Below are 23,126 nucleotides of genomic sequence, written 5' to 3'. Positions count from 1 at the left end.
TAAAAACATAAAAAAATCCCCCCAAAATGTGTCAACTTTTATATGTGTCAACTATGTCAACCATTTGCTTGTGTTGAACTTTTGCCCATGTTGACCTAGACACTGTGGATCTACCACTGGTACATCTTGTCCGCAATATCAGAAATAAAAAAAGAATATCCCTGTACACCAGGTAATATACTGTACAGTAGGTGAGTGTGTGACAAAGGTCCCTCTGTACACATCATTATACAGCATTTATTTATTGTTCTTGTTTTCCAGGACCGGCTGACCTTCGACAGTGATGTGGACGCTCTGGCTGATAGACAGCTGGGGCTGGATGAGGACACTACACAGGTATTCGCCTTCGTCCATTCCCTTTTGAACATCACTCAGCATCAACGTCCCGTTCTCAAACACCACCTGCCTGTGGTTGTCAGGCAACAGCAGCGAATCTTTGTACCAGCTGATGAAATAGTAGGGGTAACCAATGACCCGGCAGTGGATGAAGCTGTCTCTTCCTGCGACTGCTGTCAGATTCTTCATGGCACGGATACTGGGAGGTCCTGGAGTGAGGGTGCAAGGAACGTACATTAGGTGGACACAAACCGAGAAGACTCATCACAGTTAGGGGCAAGACCTTAAATGGCCAAGTTATGGGGGAAAAAACAAAAAAAACACCCCAGAGAGCAGTAAAAGACAGCAACACAGAAAGCATTATACAGAGAGATACAGGGGAAAGGGCAAGAGGCCCTACAAAGAAAAGTAATGATTATGATATATGAAGGGTGGAGATATGAGGGTGTGTGGTTGGTTTTCAGGGCATGAACAGTGCAAAAAAACACACACACAGTGATATCACTTTATGTAATATAGGCTTCATACATTAGTTCCCATTACATTTTGGTTTATGAGGGAAAATGTGGTTCCCACGCAGTGCCGTGATGAAAGTTATCAGTGGTGGTTCTTCCAGGTGCAAAAATATGCAAAAATCTGCCACCACACCCCATGTTTATAATATGCCACACAGTAGTGGGTGACAGCCTGGGTAGCAGGTTGAGGCAGTGGGTAGCAGTGGGTAACAGGGGGTGTGTGTGTGGGGGGGGGGGCAGTTAGTAAAAGGGAACAAGTACACAGTTCTGTGTGGTGCAAAGAACATGGGGGATATACCATTATGGTGGACGTAACAGATCGGCCTCCACTCTGTCTGTGAGATGGGCCCCGTCCCTGTGCTTTCCTCATTTTGGCCCTTGGTCAGGCAGGCTCTGGCATAACCAGGCACACTAGGAATGAGCAGTCCCATCCAGCAGAGAGAGTCTGTAGTAGGGTCACACTTTCCTTCACTACCAGAATAGTCAGGAGACTCTAGACTTTAGAGGAATGTCTATCGGTCTCCTGATATTGACCAACTTCTCTAGTGTCCGAGGGTACGATAACTCATCTCATAGTGAATCACAGCATCGTGTTCCTGCCCTCCTTTCTGCAATAGGCAAATCTCAGTATATTGACCAGCGGGGGTCAGAGTGCATTCATTGACCGCACTCTTTCCGAGAAATTAGCAATTCTGGGTATCGTGCCTTAAAATGAACCATTGGCACAGAGGCATATTAATGCCTGGAGTGCCCAGGTGCAGAGACCCTTTTCCAGGCAGCACCACCCTTTGATATTTTTCTGGTGTTGCCATCTTCCGTATGATATTATCAGATGATGGAGCATGAGGGGAGAATACAAAAAAGTGGGACCTGGCTCGGTGTCATAGACTTTACTATCACATAAAGACATCTTCCAGAAATATCACACACATAGGGGGAAATTTACTAATATGAAAAACCTAGTTTTTCGTATTAGTATTTTCCTTACGACTGCATACGACTGTTTCAGTCGTATGCAAAGTCGTGTTCCAGAGGGGAATGTACAAAGCAGTCAGATACGACTGCTTTGTAACCCTCCGATGGTGTAACCATTCGTATTAGCTGGCCGTGTATACGGCCGCTAATACGAATTAGTAGAGGCAGTCTGCACGGATCAGTCAGATCAGTGCAGACTGCAAGGTGTAAAAAAAACAGAAAAATAAATACATTTAAAAAAGAAAACAGCGTGGGGTCCCCCCCCCCCACAGCCGTAACCAGCACCAGGCTGAAGGAGCCGGGGACGGTAATTAAAAATCAGAGAACCCGACAAATAGGGGTTCCCCGATTTTTAACAACCAGCCCCAGGCTCCAGGTCCGGGGCTGGTTCCCAAAATACGGGGGACAAAATGAGTAGGGGTCCCCCGTATTTTAAGAACCAGCCCCAGGCACAACCAGCCAGCAGGGTAATGTAACAGCCGGGGGACACTTATTATATAAGGTCCCGCGGCCAAAATATTAACCCCCTGACCGGTCAGCCTGGCCAGGGGCCCTGGGGGAGTGGGGACCCCCCCAAAAAAGGGTCCCCCCCCCTCCAGGACTTACCTGACCAGGCTGAAGCCTGGTGCTGTCCCCGGTGACCCTGGGCTGTGGTCACCGGGCTGATAGTGGTATAAAAAAAAATAGATGAAAAAAACTATTGTTTAAAACTGTGGAACTATGAGTCCCAGCAAGCCTCCCCCGCAAGCTGGGACTTGGAGAACCACAAGTCCCAGCCTGCGGGGCATTAAAGGGCCCGCTGGGTCTTGTAGTTCCACAGTTAAAAATATAGTTAAATAAACACACACTGACACATAAGAAAAATAAAACTTTAATACATCCATTACACACATACTGATACTTACCTTTCTTGATCCCGTAGGTAGCCCTCTGTCCTGGTGTCCTGTGTCGTCCTCCAGGTCCATGTCGGCGGTCCGTGTCGTCCTCCAGGTCCAGTGTCCGAAGAAATCCATGTTGGAGCTGTGGAAGGAAATCCTACTCACCTGGTCCTGTGCTGAAGATGTCTTGTCTTGGTCCGACGTAGTCCAGGTAATCTTCATGCTGTCGCCGGTCCCCGCACTGTCCGCATCGCACTGAGGAGAGATGCAGAGATATTTCATACTCGGCGCCTCTCCTCAGGATGATTTTTATTGCCCGCCTAGCTGCCAATCAGGAGCCAAGAAAGTCGGCTCCTGATTGGCCGCTAGGCGGCCAATGGAATCATTCGGAGGAGAGGCGCCGAGTATGAAATATCTCTGCATCTCTCCTCAGTGCGATGCGGACAGTGCGGGGACCGGCGACAGCATGAAGAATACCTGGACTACGGCGGACCAAGAGAAGACATCTTAAGCACAGGACCAGGTGAGTAGGATTTCCTTCCACAGCTCCAACATGGATTTCTTCGGACCCGGACACCGCCATGGTCCTGGAGGACGACATGGACCGCCGACATGGACCTGGAGGACGACACAGGACACCAGGACAGAGGGCTACCTACGGGATCAAGAAAGGTAAGTATCAGTATGTGTGTAATGGATGTATTAAAGATTTATTTTTCTTATGTGTCAGTGTGTGTTTATTTAACTATTTTTTTTAACTGTGGAACTTCAAGACCCAGCGGGCCCTTTAATGCCCCGCAGGCTGGGACTTGTGGTTCTCCAAGTCCCAGCTTGCAGGGGAGGCTTGCTGGGACTCATAGTTCCACAGTTTTAAACAATAGTTTTTTCATCTATTTTTTTACACCACTATCAGCCCGGTGACCACAGCCCAGGGTCACCGGGGACAGCACCAGGCTTCAGCCTGGTCAGGTAAGTCCTGGAGGGGGGGGGACCCCTTTATTGGGGGGGTCCCCACTCCCCCAGGACCACTGGCCAGGCTGACCGGTCAGGGGGTTAATGTTTTGGCCGCGGGACCTTATATAATAAGTGTCCCCAGGCTGTGACATTACCCTGCTGGCTGGTTGTGCCTGGGGCTGGTTCTTAAAATACGGGGGACCCCTACTCATTTTGTCCCCCGTATTTTGGGAACCAGCCCCGGACCTGGAGCCTGGGGCTGGTTGTTAAAAATTGGGGAACAACTATTTGTCGGGTTCCCTGATTTTTAATTACCGGCCCCGACTCTTTCAGCCTGGGGCTGGTTACAGCTGTGGGGGGGGACCCCACGCTGTTTTTTAAAATATTTTTTTTCTATTTTTTTTACACTAAAGCCTGCACGGATCTGACTGATCCGTGCAGGCTAAAGCCAAATACGACAGGGAAAGCAAGGTGTATTTTCCTGTCGTATTTTGGTGCCTGTTTTACACCAATTAGCAGCCGTATGATCAATACGGCTGCTTAGTACATTATGAGTGAGATTTAATAGGATGAGAGTTTCAGAAAGTGAGAGATTTGGGAAGAAATCTCCAGTTTTTTTAAAGCGGCAATCATTTACCCTGCAACACCAGTTTGATTTTGCAGTGTAAATAATTGCTGCTTTAAAAAAACTGGAGATTTCTTCCCAAATCTCTCACTTTCTGAAACTCTCATCCTATTAAATCTCACCCCAGGAACCAGCATTCTTTTGAATGGTGATTTCTGTCGTATCCTATCGATGGTGTAGACATTCGTATTTGTAAATACAAATACGAATGTACCATCTTTAGGAATACGAATTGTTGTATTTTCGGTACAGTAAATCCCGAAAATACAAATGTGTAAAAAATAGGTGTATTTCTGCCTACGAATACACCTATTTTTTACGAATCCATTTTGGTAAATTTCCCCCTATACTACAAGGGATATTTTTCAAAAGCTGGATTATATTGTTGGCATCGTTACAAAGCACCTGCACATTTGCCCAACAAACAAGCAATGAGGCAGATTTTGTCAAAATATGGAGCGGTTGTCCCACAAAACTGCGGAATTGAAAGTTTTCATGTCATTGTTAATTCCGTGCGTCCCAGCAAGTGGGGAGAAGGTCATCTACCAACAACTGGCTGCTGTACTGAGCTGTGTATGACATCACAAGACATTTACCAGCAGTGACATTTTGATCATAGCTGGTAAATGATACAAGTAAAATTAGGGTATAGGGTACACAAACATGAATCAGGCCCAAAGTTACTTGCTCTTGATTGCTTTGTTTTCGCCTTAGAATCAGCCCCCCTACAGTATGTTCATGCTTCCCCATTCGTTTATGAGCCATTGTCTCGACACAATTTAGGTCGACATGCATTGGACCACTAATGGTTGACAGAGCTAAGGTCGACAGGGTTGGAAGGTCTACACAAGCATTAGGTTGACAATGACAAGGTCGACAGTCAAACGGTCAACATGAGTTTTTCATGTTTTTTTTTCCCAAACATAGTCGACATGGACACCATCAAAGTGTACCGCGTCCCCATGCGAGGCTCGCTGCGCTTGCCATGCTTCGGGCACACAATTTTATTATCGCACCACCCCATAGTAGTGGATGGTAGGGCATGAAATACCACCTGCCGGCACATGTCAGCTAAAAACAAAAAACGTGAAAAACTCATCTTGACTGTCGACCTTCCAACCCTGTCGGCCTAATTCAGGTGTTGACCTCAGCCCAGTTGGCGTTCAGTGGTCGAACCAATGCATGTGGATCTCAATATAAATCGACCCAGTGACCGCGTAACCACCATTCATTACTGCGCACATCTGACGTGACTTAGATACATAGACATATTACATATGCACACCTGATTATGTGAATATTACACGGGAGCTCCCACCAACTGAGGCGCTTCCAATGGCGTGCCAGCAATATATCAGGCACGTGTCTCCTGTAACCTGCTCACACTGCTCCCTTGTGTCTGCGCAACAGATGGTGTCAGCATTTCATTCGCTCTGACCTCCAGATACAGACCCAGCGTGTTCTCTACCCTGATTGTTTTATTGTAACCCTGACCCTGGTATTATATATTTATGAAGCTTTCCAGCCTACTCTGACTAGAGCTGTATACTGTACATACCCTGGAGTCAATTTACTAAGCAAAATACAGTAATAATTGGCATATTTGTATTCAGTCATATTCGTATTTTTGTAATTTACTAATGTGGAATAATGGTAGTATTTTGTATTTTACGACCGTATCAACCTGTCGTATTCGTATTTTTACAAAAATATGAAATACATCATTGAAAGAATTCCAGATAAAATTCAGACTATAATGTCCGACTTTTGCCCGGCCTCTAACATCGGCTCCCATCGTAGCCTGGCCCGATATGTGCAGCAAGGCACAGGGCTCACAGATCTCTCTGGTATCTTAGATCTGCCCGCCCCAGCGGCGTAGCTACGTTTTGGGTGCCCCCCCGCCGTTAGGGGGGGGCGCCCCCCGCCGCCCATTCAAACCCCCCCAATCCCCCCGGGGGTGGCCATTTTGTGGTGGTCCTTAGCAGAAGAACGGAGCTGCCGGGACCAGCGAAATAGGTAAGCCTGCGGGGGATTGGGGGGAGGTGTAACTATAGCACCGCAGCCCCCGGCGCCCCCATATGCACAGCGCCCCCCCGCGGTGGCGGGGGCTGCGGTGCTATAGTTACGCCAGTGGCCCGCCCCCATGTCACGGGCAAATTTGGGGGGACACCCTGCGTTCCCATCAGCATCACAAAGGCCCGCTGCCCCCCTCCCACACTGCTAGGTGCGAACAGCCCGGCGAATAAGCACCAATATACATGTATATGCACATACGCAGTTCCAAACCATCGCTCCCCTGTGCCAACCCCAATGCCACTTCTGTTACTATTAATATGTTACCCTGGAACTTCTTACATACAGTAGATCTATAATACGGAACATGCGGCTATACCACCCAACCATCAGTATTTTGGTGGGAAATCCCTCCATGAGTGGGACGGCTTTGTCCACTGACCGGCAGTTGGGATATGTGACCCATTCACGCTGCTCTGCTTACAGAAGGAGGAAAGGCAGCGGGGTGCGTACCCACCCTCCGTGATGTGGTCCCACCCTATCAATGTTGTGGCATGCCCTCCTGTACCAATCCAGGCTAGCAATATGATGAGAGGTACTGTATGCAAAACAGGCTATCCTTAACCATTTGAGTGCCAACGTCTCTGTGAGAGGTGTTCAAAATATCCGCGAAAAATTCCAGCCTCGCTCACATTTGTTATATAAATGCAAATTTAAAAAAATGTGAAAAAAATTATTATATTTCCTACATAAGGTAACATTACAGGTCATTATGATGAATAAAACAGTTTGCTTGTCAATTATCACACCTATTTTGACAAATTCACTTGGCACTCAAAGGGTTAAAATACCTCTACAGTAGGTTACAAAAAAGAGTTCTTGGGTTACATGAAGAGTGGGGACATACATATTATTGAGAGAGGGTACAAACACTGGAGAAAGACATGCAGGGGTAAATTTACTAGGATGAGAGTTTTATTGACGATGGACTGTTGCTCTGGGCAACCAATTCTTTCTATTATCTTCTAGAAGGTGCTGATCTTTAATAGAACCCCCATTGTAGTAAATTTACCCAGTAGCGTGAACATGATTGGATGAAGAATTAAGAGATTTCAGAGAGAAAGAGAGAGAGCGCAAGAGAGAGAGAGAGAGAGAGAGAGAAAAGAGGGGGAACGAGAGAGAGAGAGGGGGAGAGAGGCAAAGGGACAGATAACACTCCCAAGGAGGTTCACAGACCCTATTCTGATATGTAGAAGTAGGACAGGCACCTCTTACGTTTATTCGAGCTTGGTATTCTGCACTCCCCACAGAGTTGCGTGCAGCACATCTGTACACACCCCCATCCAAGATCTGTGGGCCGCTGACATTCATGTAACTGATGGTGCTGCCATCGGAGGCGGTGTACTGATTGGAGCGGTGCCCGGAGTCCCGCTGTATGGGCTCCTCATCCAGGGTCCAGCTGATGGTAGGGGGAGGAGCTCCTTTGGCGGAGCACATAAGTGAGAACGGCTCACCTGGATTCATAACCTTCTCACTGAATGAGGAGAGAATGCGAGGTGTCCCATCTGTGAGGATGAGAGCACACCATTACTTATCTAACCTGAACCTTATTGGTGGATTGCTCGAGTTTCTCCCTGATTTCCAGAGGTTGCTTTTTCTGTATAATATAGGTAGCTGATTCTCCACCAGTAAGAACTGACTATGGTCCTATATCAGATGCGGTCAGATGTAAATTTCTATTACAGGGTGTGCTTACATAATTGGGGAAATAGCTGCAAGTTAATCAGATTCACACCCGCGTCTAAACTCTAGACAGGATGATCCAGAGGAAGTACCCCCCCCCCCCTTCTCTCCCCTCCAGCTAGCCACCTGACAGTGTAACCTCAATAATAGGAGTAAGATGGGGGAGGGGGGGGGGCTTCCTGGATTAATTCCCTGGATCAATCACTCTAACTGTGTCATTTATTATTAACTAATATTATGACTTGCATAGAAGGATTCTTATTACAGCCATCCAGGGAATCAGCCACGGGTAGAGAATTCCAGTCTGACTATCCCACGGATGTTATGCATAGACAGATCTCTTCGCAGCTTGCGTGTGGGGAGCAAATAATTCGATGCTTGCTAAACATCGAATGATTTCTAGAGTGCTCGCAGATGTAAGACACCTCTCTGCGGGCAGCTGACCGCCCGCCCCCCGCACCCTAGGCAAATCAACATAGGAACACCCAGAGTTTTCATGGGAACACCCATGAGACGCTGGGCATTCCCATGGGCGTGGCGAAGGCTAGCCGCCACACCTCCCCCCCCCATAATAATACTCAATTCGTCGTGGCCGCTGGCACCAAGCGGCTGCACATGCGCATAAATATTTATGCGCATATGGGAAACATCGCTCAACATTGCGAATTCGCAACGGTGAGTGAGAACCAGAATGACCGCCTAAATCCCTTTCTAAATGGGTAATTAAAGAAGCTTTCCTCCGGCATCTGTGGAAGTGAGATGTCATATGTCACAGACATATGCATGACAATGGAAGAAAAATCGGTCACTACTGTGGCCTTAGAGTGCGCCTGGAGGAGTTGTAACGCAGAAGCAGCAGTTTCGAAATTGGGATGTCAGTCCCAAACAACAAATAGCAAAGAAAAGGGGAGGGTGAAACTGTGCTTTAACTAAAACATGCAACAGGTGTAGGTAAAAGTACAAATATTTATTATATAAAATAATTGAATATAAAACGTATAGCGGGATTACATATCCCATAAAAACATGAGTACCATATGCGTTATGTGTGAGATTATAGTCACCCACAATGTGCTGCACAGTCCTGAGTCCGTTCCTAGATTGCCTCTGTAGTATTGTCCCGGTTCACTTGATTTAGGGGAGTAGTAATCTCCACTCCAGGGAGCTCCTTGATGTTTGGTAGGAGCTCTACCTGGGATTTGATAATGGGGACCAGGGAGCACTAGATGTTGTTTGGTGCTCTACCCGGTTGTAGATGTTGTAGCCCCAAATTGCAGGTAGGCGATGGTGGGGACCAGGGAGCGCCTGATGTTGTTAGGTGCTCTACCTGGTAGGAGATGTAATGGCCCCAATTGCAAACTGTTGGGATGAAGTTCCGAGGCTGGTTCGGTCACAGGATGGAAGTGATGACTGCAGATAGGCTGTGGGTGTCCTAGGGTCTCATTCACCGACGCGTTTCGCTGTGTAAGCTTTATCAAGGTGATTAGCCTTGATAAAGCTTACACAGCGAAACGCGTCGGTGAATGAGACCCTAGGACACCCACAGCCTATCTGCAGTCATCACTTCCATCCTGTGACCGAACCAGCCTCGGAACTTCATCCCAACAGTTTGCAATTGGGGCCATTACATCTCCTACCAGGTAGAGCACCTAACAACATCAGGCGCTCCCTGGTCCCCACCATCACCTACCTGCAATTTGGGGCTACAACATCTACAACCGGGTAGAGCACCAAACAACATCTAGTGCTCCCTGGTCCCCATTATCAAATCCCAGGTAGAGCTCCTACCAAACATCAAGGAGCTCCCTGGAGTGGAGATCACTACTCCCCTAAATCAAGTGAACCGGGACAATACTACAGAGGCAATCTAGGAACGGACTCAGGACTGTGCAGCACATTGTGGGTGACTATAATCTCACACATAACGCATATGGTACTCATGTTTTTATGGGATATGTAATCCCGCTATACGTTTTATATTCAATTATTTTATATAATAAATATTTGTACTTTTACCTACACCTGTTGCATGTTTTAGTTAAAGCGCAGTTTCACCCTCCCCTTTTCTTTGCTATATGCATGACAATGTATGAGACGACAGCATTTGCCCCGCCCCCTGCACTACTGCCTGACTCACTGCCCCGCCCCCTGCACTACTGCCTGACTCGCTGCCCCGCCCCCTGCACTACTGCTTGACTCGCTGCCCCGCCCCCTGCACTACTGCCTGACTCGCTGAGCACATGGCTTGCAGGTTGGTGATTTATGGGCAGATTTATCTAAGCCTGGGCAGAGATAAAGTAAGGTAATTCAGACCTACGCGCTACGCTGCGTATATTCGCTGCCTAGCGAGAGTGTAAATGCCGCCCTGCCAAACGCCCGCCCACCACCCGAATCCACGCGGTTCGTTAGCTCTGTCAACTTTATCTCTCTCCAAGCTCTGATACATCTCCAATAATCAGAGCTCCTTCTATTATAACTGGAATGCATACTAGAAATTGCTATTGGGAAATGCAGTTGGAAGTTCTGCAATCACTTGTTGTAAGGCCGTGTTCTGACCTATCTAACAGGTTCCAATGGCGTTGGGAGCGGACTGGTGCGGCTTAGCCCATTCACATACATAGTTGGTGGAACTGGCCACTGATCCTGCTAATAGACACTTTGGTGCCAGATGATGGATATTAGACCAACCTTTATACTGACTGAATATATGTCACCAGTTGTATGAAGGGGTGGGGGTCTTACTTACCTTCCAGCACCACAATGGAAAAGTCTTGAACAGTTTGTGTTTTGCGGATCCCAAAGCACTGATATGCACCAGAGTGGATTTTCTGAGCGCTGCTAATAACGAGTGTTTCATTATCTGTTCCTCGTATAGAAATGAACTCATCCGCCTCAATGGGCTCTGTATTCCGGTACCACCTAACGTTGTAGCCGGGAGATCCGCTGATGGAGCAGGATAAGATGACTGTGCTGCCAATGCCAGTTTTCAGCCTCTTGGGTGTTAGAGTCACACGGAGCGCTTCTGCGGGAGGAAGGAACCATAGAGTGAGACTCACACTCTGCTTTCTTACAGTATCTCTTCTCACTGCTACAAATGCACTGCACTCAACTGTGTGACATCAGAATCAGGGCTCGGGGAGGGGTGCATGGGTCACATGTGGCGGCAAGAGCCGCCCCTCTGGTCTGCCACAGTTATACTGCTTTCAGACTACAAAATGCAGGGTCGCACCTGGACTTTGAAACAGTTCAGTCCCGGTGCGACCCTGCATTTTGGACTGTTCAGATAGCTTCAGCGAATAATGCCGGTTCGCTGACATCACCCGAGGGTGCGGCAGAGCAGCAGAACATCATCAGGGGAGGAGGCTCCAAGCACTGCCTCCTCCATTGATGTGAACGGGAAATGGGTCTCTGGACCCGATTAACCCATTCACACCGCAAAGCAACATGACAACATCCCGGTAAGAACTCTTCTTTTTTTTTACCGGTTCGTATTGCCGTGTTGCTACCCATTTGCGGGACCCGGTAAACCCTTTCACATCGCACCAATTACCAGGTTGAACCGGCAACAAACCGGTAATTAGGTGCAAGGGGTATTATGAACACAAATCTAACTGAAAACTCTGGAATCCTTCTGAAGGATTGGAAAGAGATATGGGGTGAGATTTAATAGGATGAGAGATTCAGAAAGTGAGAGATTTGGGTGGAAATCTACAGTTTTTTTAAAGCAGCAATCATTTACACTGCAAAACCAGTTTGATTTAGAAGTGTAAATGATTGCCGCTTTAAAAAAACTAGAGATTTCTCACCAAATCTCTCACTTTCTGAATCTCTCATCCTATTAAATCTCACCCAAAGTCTCAGCCAATCAGCTCCTAACTGCCATGTTACAGGCTGTGTTTTAAAAGTGACAGAAGCTGGTTGGCTGGTAGATTATCTTTGCCCACTTTATCTCTCTCCAATGATCAGTACGTAGACCCTCAGGCCTCATGGTCATCACTGTGAAGCTCAGCTTCCCCATGGCCATTATACCATGTAAGTAAAAGAAATGCAATTACAATTACTTCAATCAATATTGATGTCTTTTATGCTGACAAACATACCTAAGAAAAAATAAATATATTGACGAAACACACTCCCCAGGCTGCAACCTATGTGCCCCCTCCACCAATTACAGCCTGATCCAATCTAATAACTGGAACGCATAAGTAAAACCAAACGGATTCCATTACATACAGCGGGGTGGTAAAAGCTATGTTATATGACAGGGAACCACAGATACACTGCAGTTCAATAGGGAGGGCTGTGTGGTGACTTCTCTTCGTCATTTCTTCTGTGACCACTTGTAACCCCTGGTGTTCTGTTGCTAGCCTCTGAGGATCATTTGTCTGCAACGTGTGCTGCGATTTTAACTTTAAATATCCCCTCACCCCCCTCCCTGCCCTGAGGGAGTGCGAAATCTGCCAGGCGCTGTGTAAATGCCACTGAACAATGTTGCACTTGCCTCGATGCTTGGTGTTGTGTTGCCATGCAGGGTCTCACACAGTGACACAGTGACATACCCTGCAGTAACACAGCTACACTTGTTGTGGCATGTGTAGATTGCAGAATATCACTTTAACCAGTGGCATACATGTCCAGGCCTGACTTACAGGGGTGTATTAGGTGATTGGCACAGAACTTTCCCCACTCCCCCTGATGTCTTTAGTATTCCCTGGCATCATTGTAGTAATAATAATACAGAGATATGAATACATGGCAGGTAGCATGTGTGATGTACACCAGGGTTGCTGACCCTCCCGGAATTTCCGGGAGTCTCCCGAAAATCGGGTACCCCCTCCCGGCCCCCGGAAGGGTGGGCAACCCTCCCGGATTCAGGGGGGACCCCCGCTGACCCCCGGATCGCGGCATTAAAATGCCGCAATCCTCGGGTCTCAGAGGAGGGGGCGGAGCTAAAACGGCACATTCGCGTCATTTTAGCCCCGCCCCCTCCATGGAGATCCCTGAATTCGCTGCTTTTACCAGTATGGGGGCGGGGCTTAGCGATGTCACTCGTAAGCCCCGCCCTCTGAGCGGCTGCTGAAACTCTCCTCTCCGGGCTTCTCCCGGAGAGGAGAATGTTAAAGTCGGCAACCCTGATGTACACTGGGGGGCAGTGGGACTAGGGATGGTGGCTTTGGCACCCAGGTACCATCTTGCAGTGGCAGATTAGAGCACCCATCACAGCCACTGATACTGCAATATGGGAAGGGCATACCCTCCAACATGGCCCATTCCATTAGGTACAAAAATCTCTGTTTCTGGACTTCCTTACCAGTGGTAGTTGCAGAGTTGGGGCTGCAGCACAGTCCAATATTCAAAAAGGGGAGCCACACCTAATGCCACTCTAAACATCACTGTCCTGGACTCACTGGCAGTTGATGTGACCCCCATCTTTGAATTTTGGACTGTGCTGGAGTCCAACCTCTGTAACTACCTCTGGCAGGGAAGTCCAGGAATAGAGCATTTTGTACCTAATGGAATGGGTCATGTTGGAGGGTATGGAAGGGCAAAGGGGTTTGGTCGACACCTAAAAAAAGGTAAACACGCCTAAGGTCAAAAGGTTGACACAAGCATTAGGTCAACATTGGGAAGGTCGATAGTCAAAAGTTCGACTTGGGGTTTTCACTTTTTTTGGTCCTGAATGTTGACACAGTGGAACCACATGCATATCATGCCCATTTCTGTCAGAAAAACAAGCAGTAGCGGAAGCTGTATACATAATCTAGTACAAACTTTGTGACTTCCATGACACTGCATCTTACCTATTACAGTCAGGGTGCCAGTCACCTCCGCCGAGCCAAAGCTATTGGTGATCTCACAGATATAGGTCCCGCTGTCCTCAAGGCGCAGGTCGCTCATGCTCAGACCTGTGTTACGTTTGCTCCAACGGCTGTCAGAGGGCACTGGGCGGCCATCTTTTATCCAACGAGAGGCCAAATTTGGATATCCTGAGGCAATGCATGGCAGCTCCACCTTATCACCCACAAAGACCTCCTGGGATCGGAAGCCGTCAAGGAGAATAGGGACAGATTCTGCAGGCTCTGAAGAGAATAACACATATGTATAAAGATATAAATATATAGCACACATGTCCTACATATATATACACACACACACACACACACACACTGTGGGGCTGGCGCAATGTTTTATGGGCATTCCCATGACAACGCTGGTCATTCCCCTGGGAACGTAGGTGGGCTGATGCCTGCTTGGCACATGTCACATGACGTCGGCGCCCGCCCGCTGTTTGACCATGTCTGGCCCAAATAAAAGTCAGGTGAGACTGATTTGTATCTGCGAGTGGGTGAAAAATCATTTGATGGTTGGTGACAATTGAATGATGTTTTACCCATATGCCTGGTGGGCGGCATTCCAGCACAAATTTTGCTGCTTACCAGCCAACCTGAATCACCTCCCTTGTATCATTGCTTCATAGGAAGAACTTAGAGGGGCTCACCTGAGACTATGAGACGCGCTCCGTTGCTCTGTCGCGTCTCTCCACTGTAGCGGTGTTTGGTGATGCAGCGATAGGTGGACAGTGCGTCCTCTTTCTGTACATCCAGGATGTAAAGTGCACCGGATGGCGACGTGACAAATCTGCCCTCTAAAAACCAAGATGAGACAGCTGTCAGAGGGTAGCATTGGGGATATAGGGTGACAGGGTGCATTTATGGATACAGTACAGTACTTATAGTGAGAGCAGACAGAAGTATAGATAATACAGGAACATAATGAAGGTGCGAAAAAAAGAGAAGTATAGAAAGATTCCGTTGTTGCTCATTAGAAAGGTTGCCATTCATTTCCACTTCCTGCCAATGCCAACACTGCAAGCGCCAAACCTGTCACCTGCTCAGCCTCCTGTCACATAGTCACCCACTGCCAGGTTTATTATAGCACAGCTTGGGTGCTGCAACATACAGCCTGCGGATCCTATGTAATGTACAGCATTATGTGATTATGTAATGTACAGTACAGTGACATCACACATATACTATATGTACAGCACCCGGCTCCTATGTACAGCATGCAGGGATCATGTAATGTACAGTGACATCACACAGATACTATATGTACAGCACACGGCTCCTATGTACAGCATGCAGGGATCATGTAATGTACAGTGACATCACACAGATACTATATGTACAGCACGCGGCTCCTATGTACAGCATGCAGGGATCTTGTCATGTACAGTGACATCACACAGATACTATATGTACAGCACACGGCTCCTATGTGCAGCATGCAGGGATCATGTAATGTACAGTGACATCACACAGATACTATATGTACAGCACACGGCTCCTATGTACAGCATGCAGGGATCATGTAATGTACAGTGACATCACACAGATACTATACTGTATGTACAGCACCCGGCTCCTATGTACAGCATGCAGGGATCATGTACAGTACAGTGACATCACACAGATACTATATGTACAGCACGCGGCTCCTATGTACAGCATGCAGGGATCTTGTCATGTACAGTGACATCACACAGATACTATATGTACAGCACCCGGCTCCTATGTACAGCATGCAGGGATCATGTAATGTACAGTGACATCACACAGATACTATATGTACAGCACACGGCTCCTATGTGCAGCATGCAGGGATCATGTAATGTACAGTGACATTACACAGATACTATACTGTATGTACAGCACCCGGCTCCTATGTACAGCATGCAGGGATCATGTACAGTACAGTGACATCACACAGATACTATATGTACAGCACACGGCTCCTATGTGCAGCATGCAGGGATCATGTAATGTACAGTGACATCACACAGATACTATATGTACAGCACACGGCTCCTATGTACAGCATGCAGGGATCATGTAATGTACAGTGACATCACACAGATACTATACTGTATGTACAGCACCCGGCTCCTATGTACAGCATGCAGGGATCATGTAGAGTACAGTGACATCACACAGATACTATATGTACAGCACGCGGCTCCTATGTACAGCATGCAGGGATCTTGTCATGTACAGTGACATCACACAGATACTATATGTACAGCACCCGGCTCCTATGTACAGCATGCAGGGATCATGTAATGTACAGTGACATCACACAGATACTATATGTACAGCACACGGCTCCTATGTGCAGCATGCAGGGATCATGTAATGTACAGTGCCATCACACAGATACTATATGTACAGCACCCGGCTCCTATGTACAGCATGCAGGGATCATGTACAGTACAGTGACATCACACAGATACTATATGTACAGCACACGGCTCCTATGTGCAGCATGCAGGGATCATGTAATGTACAGTGACATCACACAGATACTATATGTACAGCACCCGGCTCCTATGTACAGCATGCAGGGATCATGTACAGTACAGTGACATCACACAGATACTATATGTACAGCACACGGCTCCTATGTGCAGCATGCAGGGATCATGTAATGTACAGTGACATCACACAGATACTATATGTACAGCACACGGCTCCTATGTACAGCATGCAGGGATCATGTAATGTACAGTGACATCACACAGATACTATACTGTATGTACAGCACGCGGCTCCTATGTACAGCATGTAGTGATCATGTAATGTACAGTGACATCACACAGATACTATATGTACAGCACCCGGCTCCTATGTGCAGCATGCAGTGATCATGTCATGTACAGTGACATCACACAGATACTATATGTACAGCACCCGGCTCCTATGTACAGCATGCAGGGATCATGTAATGTACAGTGACATCACACAGATACTATATGTACAGCACGCGGCTCCTATGTACAGCATGCAGGGATCATGTAATGTACAGTGACATCACACAGATACTATATGTACAGCACACGGCTCCTATGTACAGCATGCAGTGATCATGTAATGTACAGTGACATCACACAGATACTATATGTACAGCACACGGCTCCTATGTACAGCATGCAGTGATCATGTAATGTACAGTGACATCACACAGATACTATATGTACAGCACACGGCTCCTATGTGCAGCATGCAGGGATCATGTAATGTACAGTGACATCACACAGATACTATATGTACAGCACGCGGCTCCTATGTGCAGCATGCAGTGATCATGTAATGTACAGTGATATCACACAGATACTATATGTACAGCACGAGGCTCCTATGTACAGCATGCAGGGATCATGTAATGTACAGTGATATCACACAGATACTATATGTACAGCACACGGCTCCTATGTACAGCATGCAGGGATCATGTCATGTACAGTGACATCGGACAGATACTATATGTACAGCACGCGGCTCCTATGTACAGCATGCAGGGATCATGTAATGTACAGTGACATCACACAGATACTATATGTACAGCACCCGGCTCCTATGTACAGCATGCAGGGATCATGTAATGTACAGTGACATCACACAGATACTATATGTACAGCACGCGGCTCCTATGTACAGCATGCAGGGATCATGTACAGTACAGTGACATCACACAGATACTATATGTACAGCACCCGGCTCCTATGTACAGCATGCAGTGATCATGTAATGTACAGTGACATCACACAGATACTATATGTACAGCACGCGGCTCCTATGTACAGCATGCAGGGATCATGTACAGTACAGTGACATCACACATATACTATATGTACAGCACGCGGCTCCTATGTACAGTACAGTGACATCACACATATACTATATGTACAGCACGCGGCTCCTATGTACAGCATGCAGGGATCATGTAATGTACAGTGACATCACACAGATACTATATGTACAGCACCCGGCTCCTATGTACAGCATGCAGGGATCATGTAATGTACAGTGACATCACACAGATACTATATGCACAGCACGTGGCTCCTATGTGCAGCATGCAGTGATCATGTAATGTACAGTGATATCACACAGATACTATATGTACAGCACGCGGCTCCTATGTACAGCATGCAGGGATCATGTAATATACAGTGACATCACACAGATACTATATGTACAGCACGCGGCTCCTATGTACAGCATGCAGTGATCATGTCATGTACAGTGACATCACACAGATACTATATGTACAGCACCCGGCTCCTATGTACAGCATGCAGTGATCATGTCATGTACAGTGACATCACACAGATACTATATGTACAGCACGCGGCTCCTATGTGCAGCATGCAGTGATCATGTAATGTACAGTGATATCACACAGATACTATATGTACAGCACGCGGCTCCTATGTACAGCATGCAGGGATCATGTCATGTACAGTGACATCACACAGATACTATATGTACAGCACCCGGCTCCTATGTACAGCATGCAGTGATCATGTCATGTACAGTGACATCACACAGATACTATATGTACAGCACACGGCTCCTATGTACAGCATGCAGGGATCATGTAATGTACAGTGACATCACACAGATACTATATGTACAGCACACGGCTCCTATGTACAGCATGCAGGGATCATGTACAGTACAGTGACATCACACAGATACTATATGTACAGCACGCGGCTCCTATGTACAGCATGCAGTGATCATGTCATGTACAGTGACATCACACAGATACTATATGTACAGCACGCGGCTCCTATGTACAGCATGCAGGGATCATGTAATGTACAGTGACATCACACAGATACTATATGTACAGCACGCAGCTCCTATGTACAAGGATTGTGCAGGGTGTGCGTACCCACACCCCGTAGGCAGTCCAAACTCTACCTAAAGTGTCTGTTCTCTGCATATCGGTATCGGTATCCGGGTGGCTGACAGACATGTCTATACCTACCGTCAATAAGTCAACACCATATGGTCGACATTGCCAAATGGTCGACACGAGCAACACATGTTTACAGGAGGTTTTCGCTATTTTTTCCATATTTTGGACTTTATCATACTCTACCATTCATGTGGACTCTGATAGGGAACACGGCAGGAGGAATGGTGAGTAAAGCGAACCTCCCATGGGGGGCACTAAGTTATGGTCTATGTGTCAACATTGGCACAAATTGGCAACCTTTTTCCTGCGTCGACTTTGGCCCTTATTCAGATCCGATCGCAGTACAAATTTGTTCTCAAAATGGCCAAAACCATGTGCACTGCAGGTGGGGCAGATACTATATGTACAGCACGCGGCTCCTATGTACAGCATGCAGGGATCATGTAATGTACAGTGATATCACACAGATACTATATGTACAGCACACGGCTCCTATGTACAGCATGCAGGGATCATGTCATGTACAGTGACATCGGACAGATACTATATGTACAGCACACGGCTCCTATGTACAGCATGCAGGGATCATGTAATGTACAGTGACATCACACAGATACTATATGTACAGCACGCGGCTCCTATGTACAGCATGCAGGGATCATGTACAGTACAGTGACATCACACAGATACTATATGTACAGCACGCGGCTCCTATGTACAGCATGCAGGGATCATGTACAGTACAGTGATATCACACAGATACTATATGTACAGCACGCGGCTCCTATGTACAGCATGCAGTGATCATGTAATGTACAGTGACATCACACAGATACTATATGTACAGCACGCGGCTCCTATGTACAGCATGCAGGGATCATGTACAGTACAGTGACATCACACATATACTATATGTACAGCACGCGGCTCCTATGTACAGTACAGTGACATCACACATATACTATATGTACAGCACGCGGCTCCTATGTACAGCATGCAGGGATCATGTAATGTACAGTGACATCACACAGATACTATATGTACAGCACCCGGCTCCTATGTACAGCATGCAGGGATCATGTAATGTACAGTGATATCACACAGATACTATATGTACAGCACGCGGCTCCTATGTACAGCATGCAGGGATCATGTAATGTACAGTGATATCACACAGATACTATATGTACAGCACACGGCTCCTATGTACAGCATGCAGGGATCATGTCATGTACAGTGACATCGGACAGATACTATATGTACAGCACACGGCTCCTATGTACAGCATGCAGGGATCATGTAATGTACAGTGACATCACACAGATACTATATGTACAGCACGCGGCTCCTATGTACAGCATGCAGGGATCATGTACAGTACAGTGACATCACACAGATACTATATGTACAGCACGCGGCTCCTATGTACAGCATGCAGGGATCATGTACAGTACAGTGATATCACACAGATACTATATGTACAGCACGCGGCTCCTATGTACAGCATGCAGTGATCATGTAATGTAAAGTGACATCACACAGATACTATATGTACAGCACGCGGCTCCTATGTACAGCATGCAGGGATCATGTACAGTACAGTGACATCACACATATACTATATGTACAGCACGCGGCTCCTATGTACAGTACAGTGACATCACACATATACTATATGTACAGCACGCGGCTCCTATGTACAGCATGCAGGGATCATGTAATGTACAGTGACATCACACAGATACTATATGTACAGCACCCGGCTCCTATGTACAGCATGCAGGGATCATGTAATGTACAGTGACATCACACAGATACTATATGTACAGCACGCGGCTCCTATGTGCAGCATGCAGTGATCATGTAATGTACAGTGATATCACACAGATACTATATGTACAGCACGCGGCTCCTATGTACAGCATGCAGGGATCATGTAATATACAGTGACATCACACAGATACTATATGTACAGCACGCGGCTCCTATGTACAGCATGCAGTGATCATGTCATGTACAGTGACATCACACAGATACTATATGTACAGCACCCGGCTCCTATGTACAGCATGCAGTGATCATGTCATGTACAGTGACATCACACAGATACTATATGTACAGCACGCGGCTCCTATGTACAGCATGCAGGGATCATGTAATGTACAGTGACATCACACAGATACTATATGTACAGCACGCGGCTCCTATGTACAGCATGCAGTGATCATGTAATGTACAGTGACATCACACAGATACTATATGTACAGCACGCGGCTCCTATGTACAGCATGCAGGGATCATGTACAGTACAGTGACATCACACATATACTATATGTACAGCACGCGGCTCCTATGTACAGTACAGTGACATCACACATATACTATATGTACAGCACGCGGCTCCTATGTACAGCATGCAGGGATCATGTAATGTACAGTGACATCACACAGATACTATATGTACAGCACCCGGCTCCTATGTACAGCATGCAGGGATCATGTAATGTACAGTGATATCACACAGATACTATATGTACAGCACGCGGCTCCTATGTACAGCATGCAGGGATCATGTAATGTACAGTGATATCACACAGATACTATATGTACAGCACACGGCTCCTATGTACAGCATGCAGGGATCATGTCATGTACAGTGACATCGGACAGATACTATATGTACAGCACACGGCTCCTATGTACAGCATGCAGGGATCATGTAATGTACAGTGACATCACACAGATACTATATGTACAGCACGCGGCTCCTATGTACAGCATGCAGGGATCATGTACAGTACAGTGACATCACACAGATACTATATGTACAGCACGCGGCTCCTATGTACAGCATGCAGGGATCATGTACAGTACAGTGATATCACACAGATACTATATGTACAGCACGCGGCTCCTATGTACAGCATGCAGGGATCATGTAATGTAGAGTGACATCACACAGATACTATATGTACAGCACGCGGCTCCTATGTACAGCATGCAGTGATCATGTAATGTACAGTGACATCACACAGATACTATATGTACAGCACGCGGCTCCTATGTACAGCATGCAGGGATCATGTACAGTACAGTGACATCACACATATACTATATGTACAGCACGCGGCTCCTATGTACAGTACAGTGACATCACACATATACTATATGTACAGCACGCGGCTCCTATGTACAGCATGCAGGGATCATGTAATGTACAGTGACATCACACAGATACTATATGTACAGCACCCGGCTCCTATGTACAGCATGCAGGGATCATGTAATGTACAGTGACATCACACAGATACTATATGTACAGCACGCGGCTCCTATGTGCAGCATGCAGTGATCATGTAATGTACAGTGATATCACACAGATACTATATGTACAGCACGCGGCTCCTATGTACAGCATGCAGGGATCATGTAATATACAGTGACATCACACAGATACTATATGTACAGCACGCGGCTCCTATGTACAGCATGCAGTGATCATGTCATGTACAGTGACATCACACAGATACTATATGTACAGCACCCGGCTCCTATGTACAGCATGCAGTGATCATGTCATGTACAGTGACATCACACAGATACTATATGTACAGCACGCGGCTCCTATGTACAGCATGCAGGGATCATGTAATGTACAGTGACATCACACAGATACTATATGTACAGCACGCGGCTCCTATGTACAGCATGCAGGGATCATGTAATGTACAGTGACATCACACAGATACTATATGTACAGCACGCGGCTCCTATGTACACAGATTGTGCAGGGTGTGTGTACCCACACCCCGTAGGCAGTCCAAACTCTACCTAAAGTGTCTGTTCTCTGCATATCGGTATCGGTATCCGGGTGGCTGACAGACATGTCTATACCTACCGTCAATAAGTCAACACCATATGGTCGACATTGCCAAATGGTCGACACGAGCAACACATGTTTACAGGAGGTTTTCGCTATTTTTTCCATATTTTGGACTTTATCATACTCTACCATTCATGTGGACTCTGATAGGGAACACGGCAGGAGGAATGGTGAGTAAAGCGAACCTCCCATGGGGGGCACTAAGTTATGGTCTATGTGTCAACATTGGCACAAATTGGCAACCTTTTTCCTGCGTCGACTTTGGCCCTTATTCAGATCCGATCGCAGTACAAATTTGTTCTCAAAATGGCCAAAACCATGTGCACTGCAGGTGGGGCAGATGTAACATGTGCAGAGACAGTTAAATTTGGGTGAGGTGTGCTGAAATTGAACTCTAAATTGCAGTGTAAAAATAATGCAGCCAGTATTTTCCCTGCACA

General features: G+C 46.8%; 1 protein-coding gene across 4 annotated transcripts in view; it reads right to left on the bottom strand.

Annotated features, from left to right (window-relative positions):
• Positions 1-23,126, bottom strand: part of DSCAML1 (DS cell adhesion molecule like 1) — a 235,030-nt gene that overhangs the window by 37,756 nt on the left and 174,148 nt on the right. For 3 of the 4 annotated variants that reach the window (XM_083163141.1, XM_083163142.1, XM_083163143.1), the window contains 5 exons: positions 14,539-14,685; positions 13,841-14,119; positions 10,786-11,061; positions 7,565-7,861; positions 273-545 (listed from right to left, as the gene is read on the bottom strand). In XM_083163141.1, the coding sequence (XP_083019267.1) occupies positions 273-545; positions 7,565-7,861; positions 10,786-11,061; positions 13,841-14,119; positions 14,539-14,685 (1,272 nt within the window). Of the gene's footprint in view, positions 1-272; positions 546-7,564; positions 7,862-10,785; positions 11,062-13,840; positions 14,120-14,538; positions 14,686-23,126 lie in introns of those variants that run through there. The other variant, XM_083163144.1, reaches the window with a different exon arrangement.

The sequence above is a fragment of the Crinia signifera genome, chromosome 19 (assembly GCF_055691185.1).
Source record: "Crinia signifera chromosome 19, ASM5569118v1, whole genome shotgun sequence".
NCBI classification, from domain to species: domain Eukaryota; kingdom Metazoa; phylum Chordata; class Amphibia; order Anura; family Myobatrachidae; genus Crinia; species Crinia signifera.
This window is presented reverse-complemented; position numbering and strand designations above follow the sequence as displayed.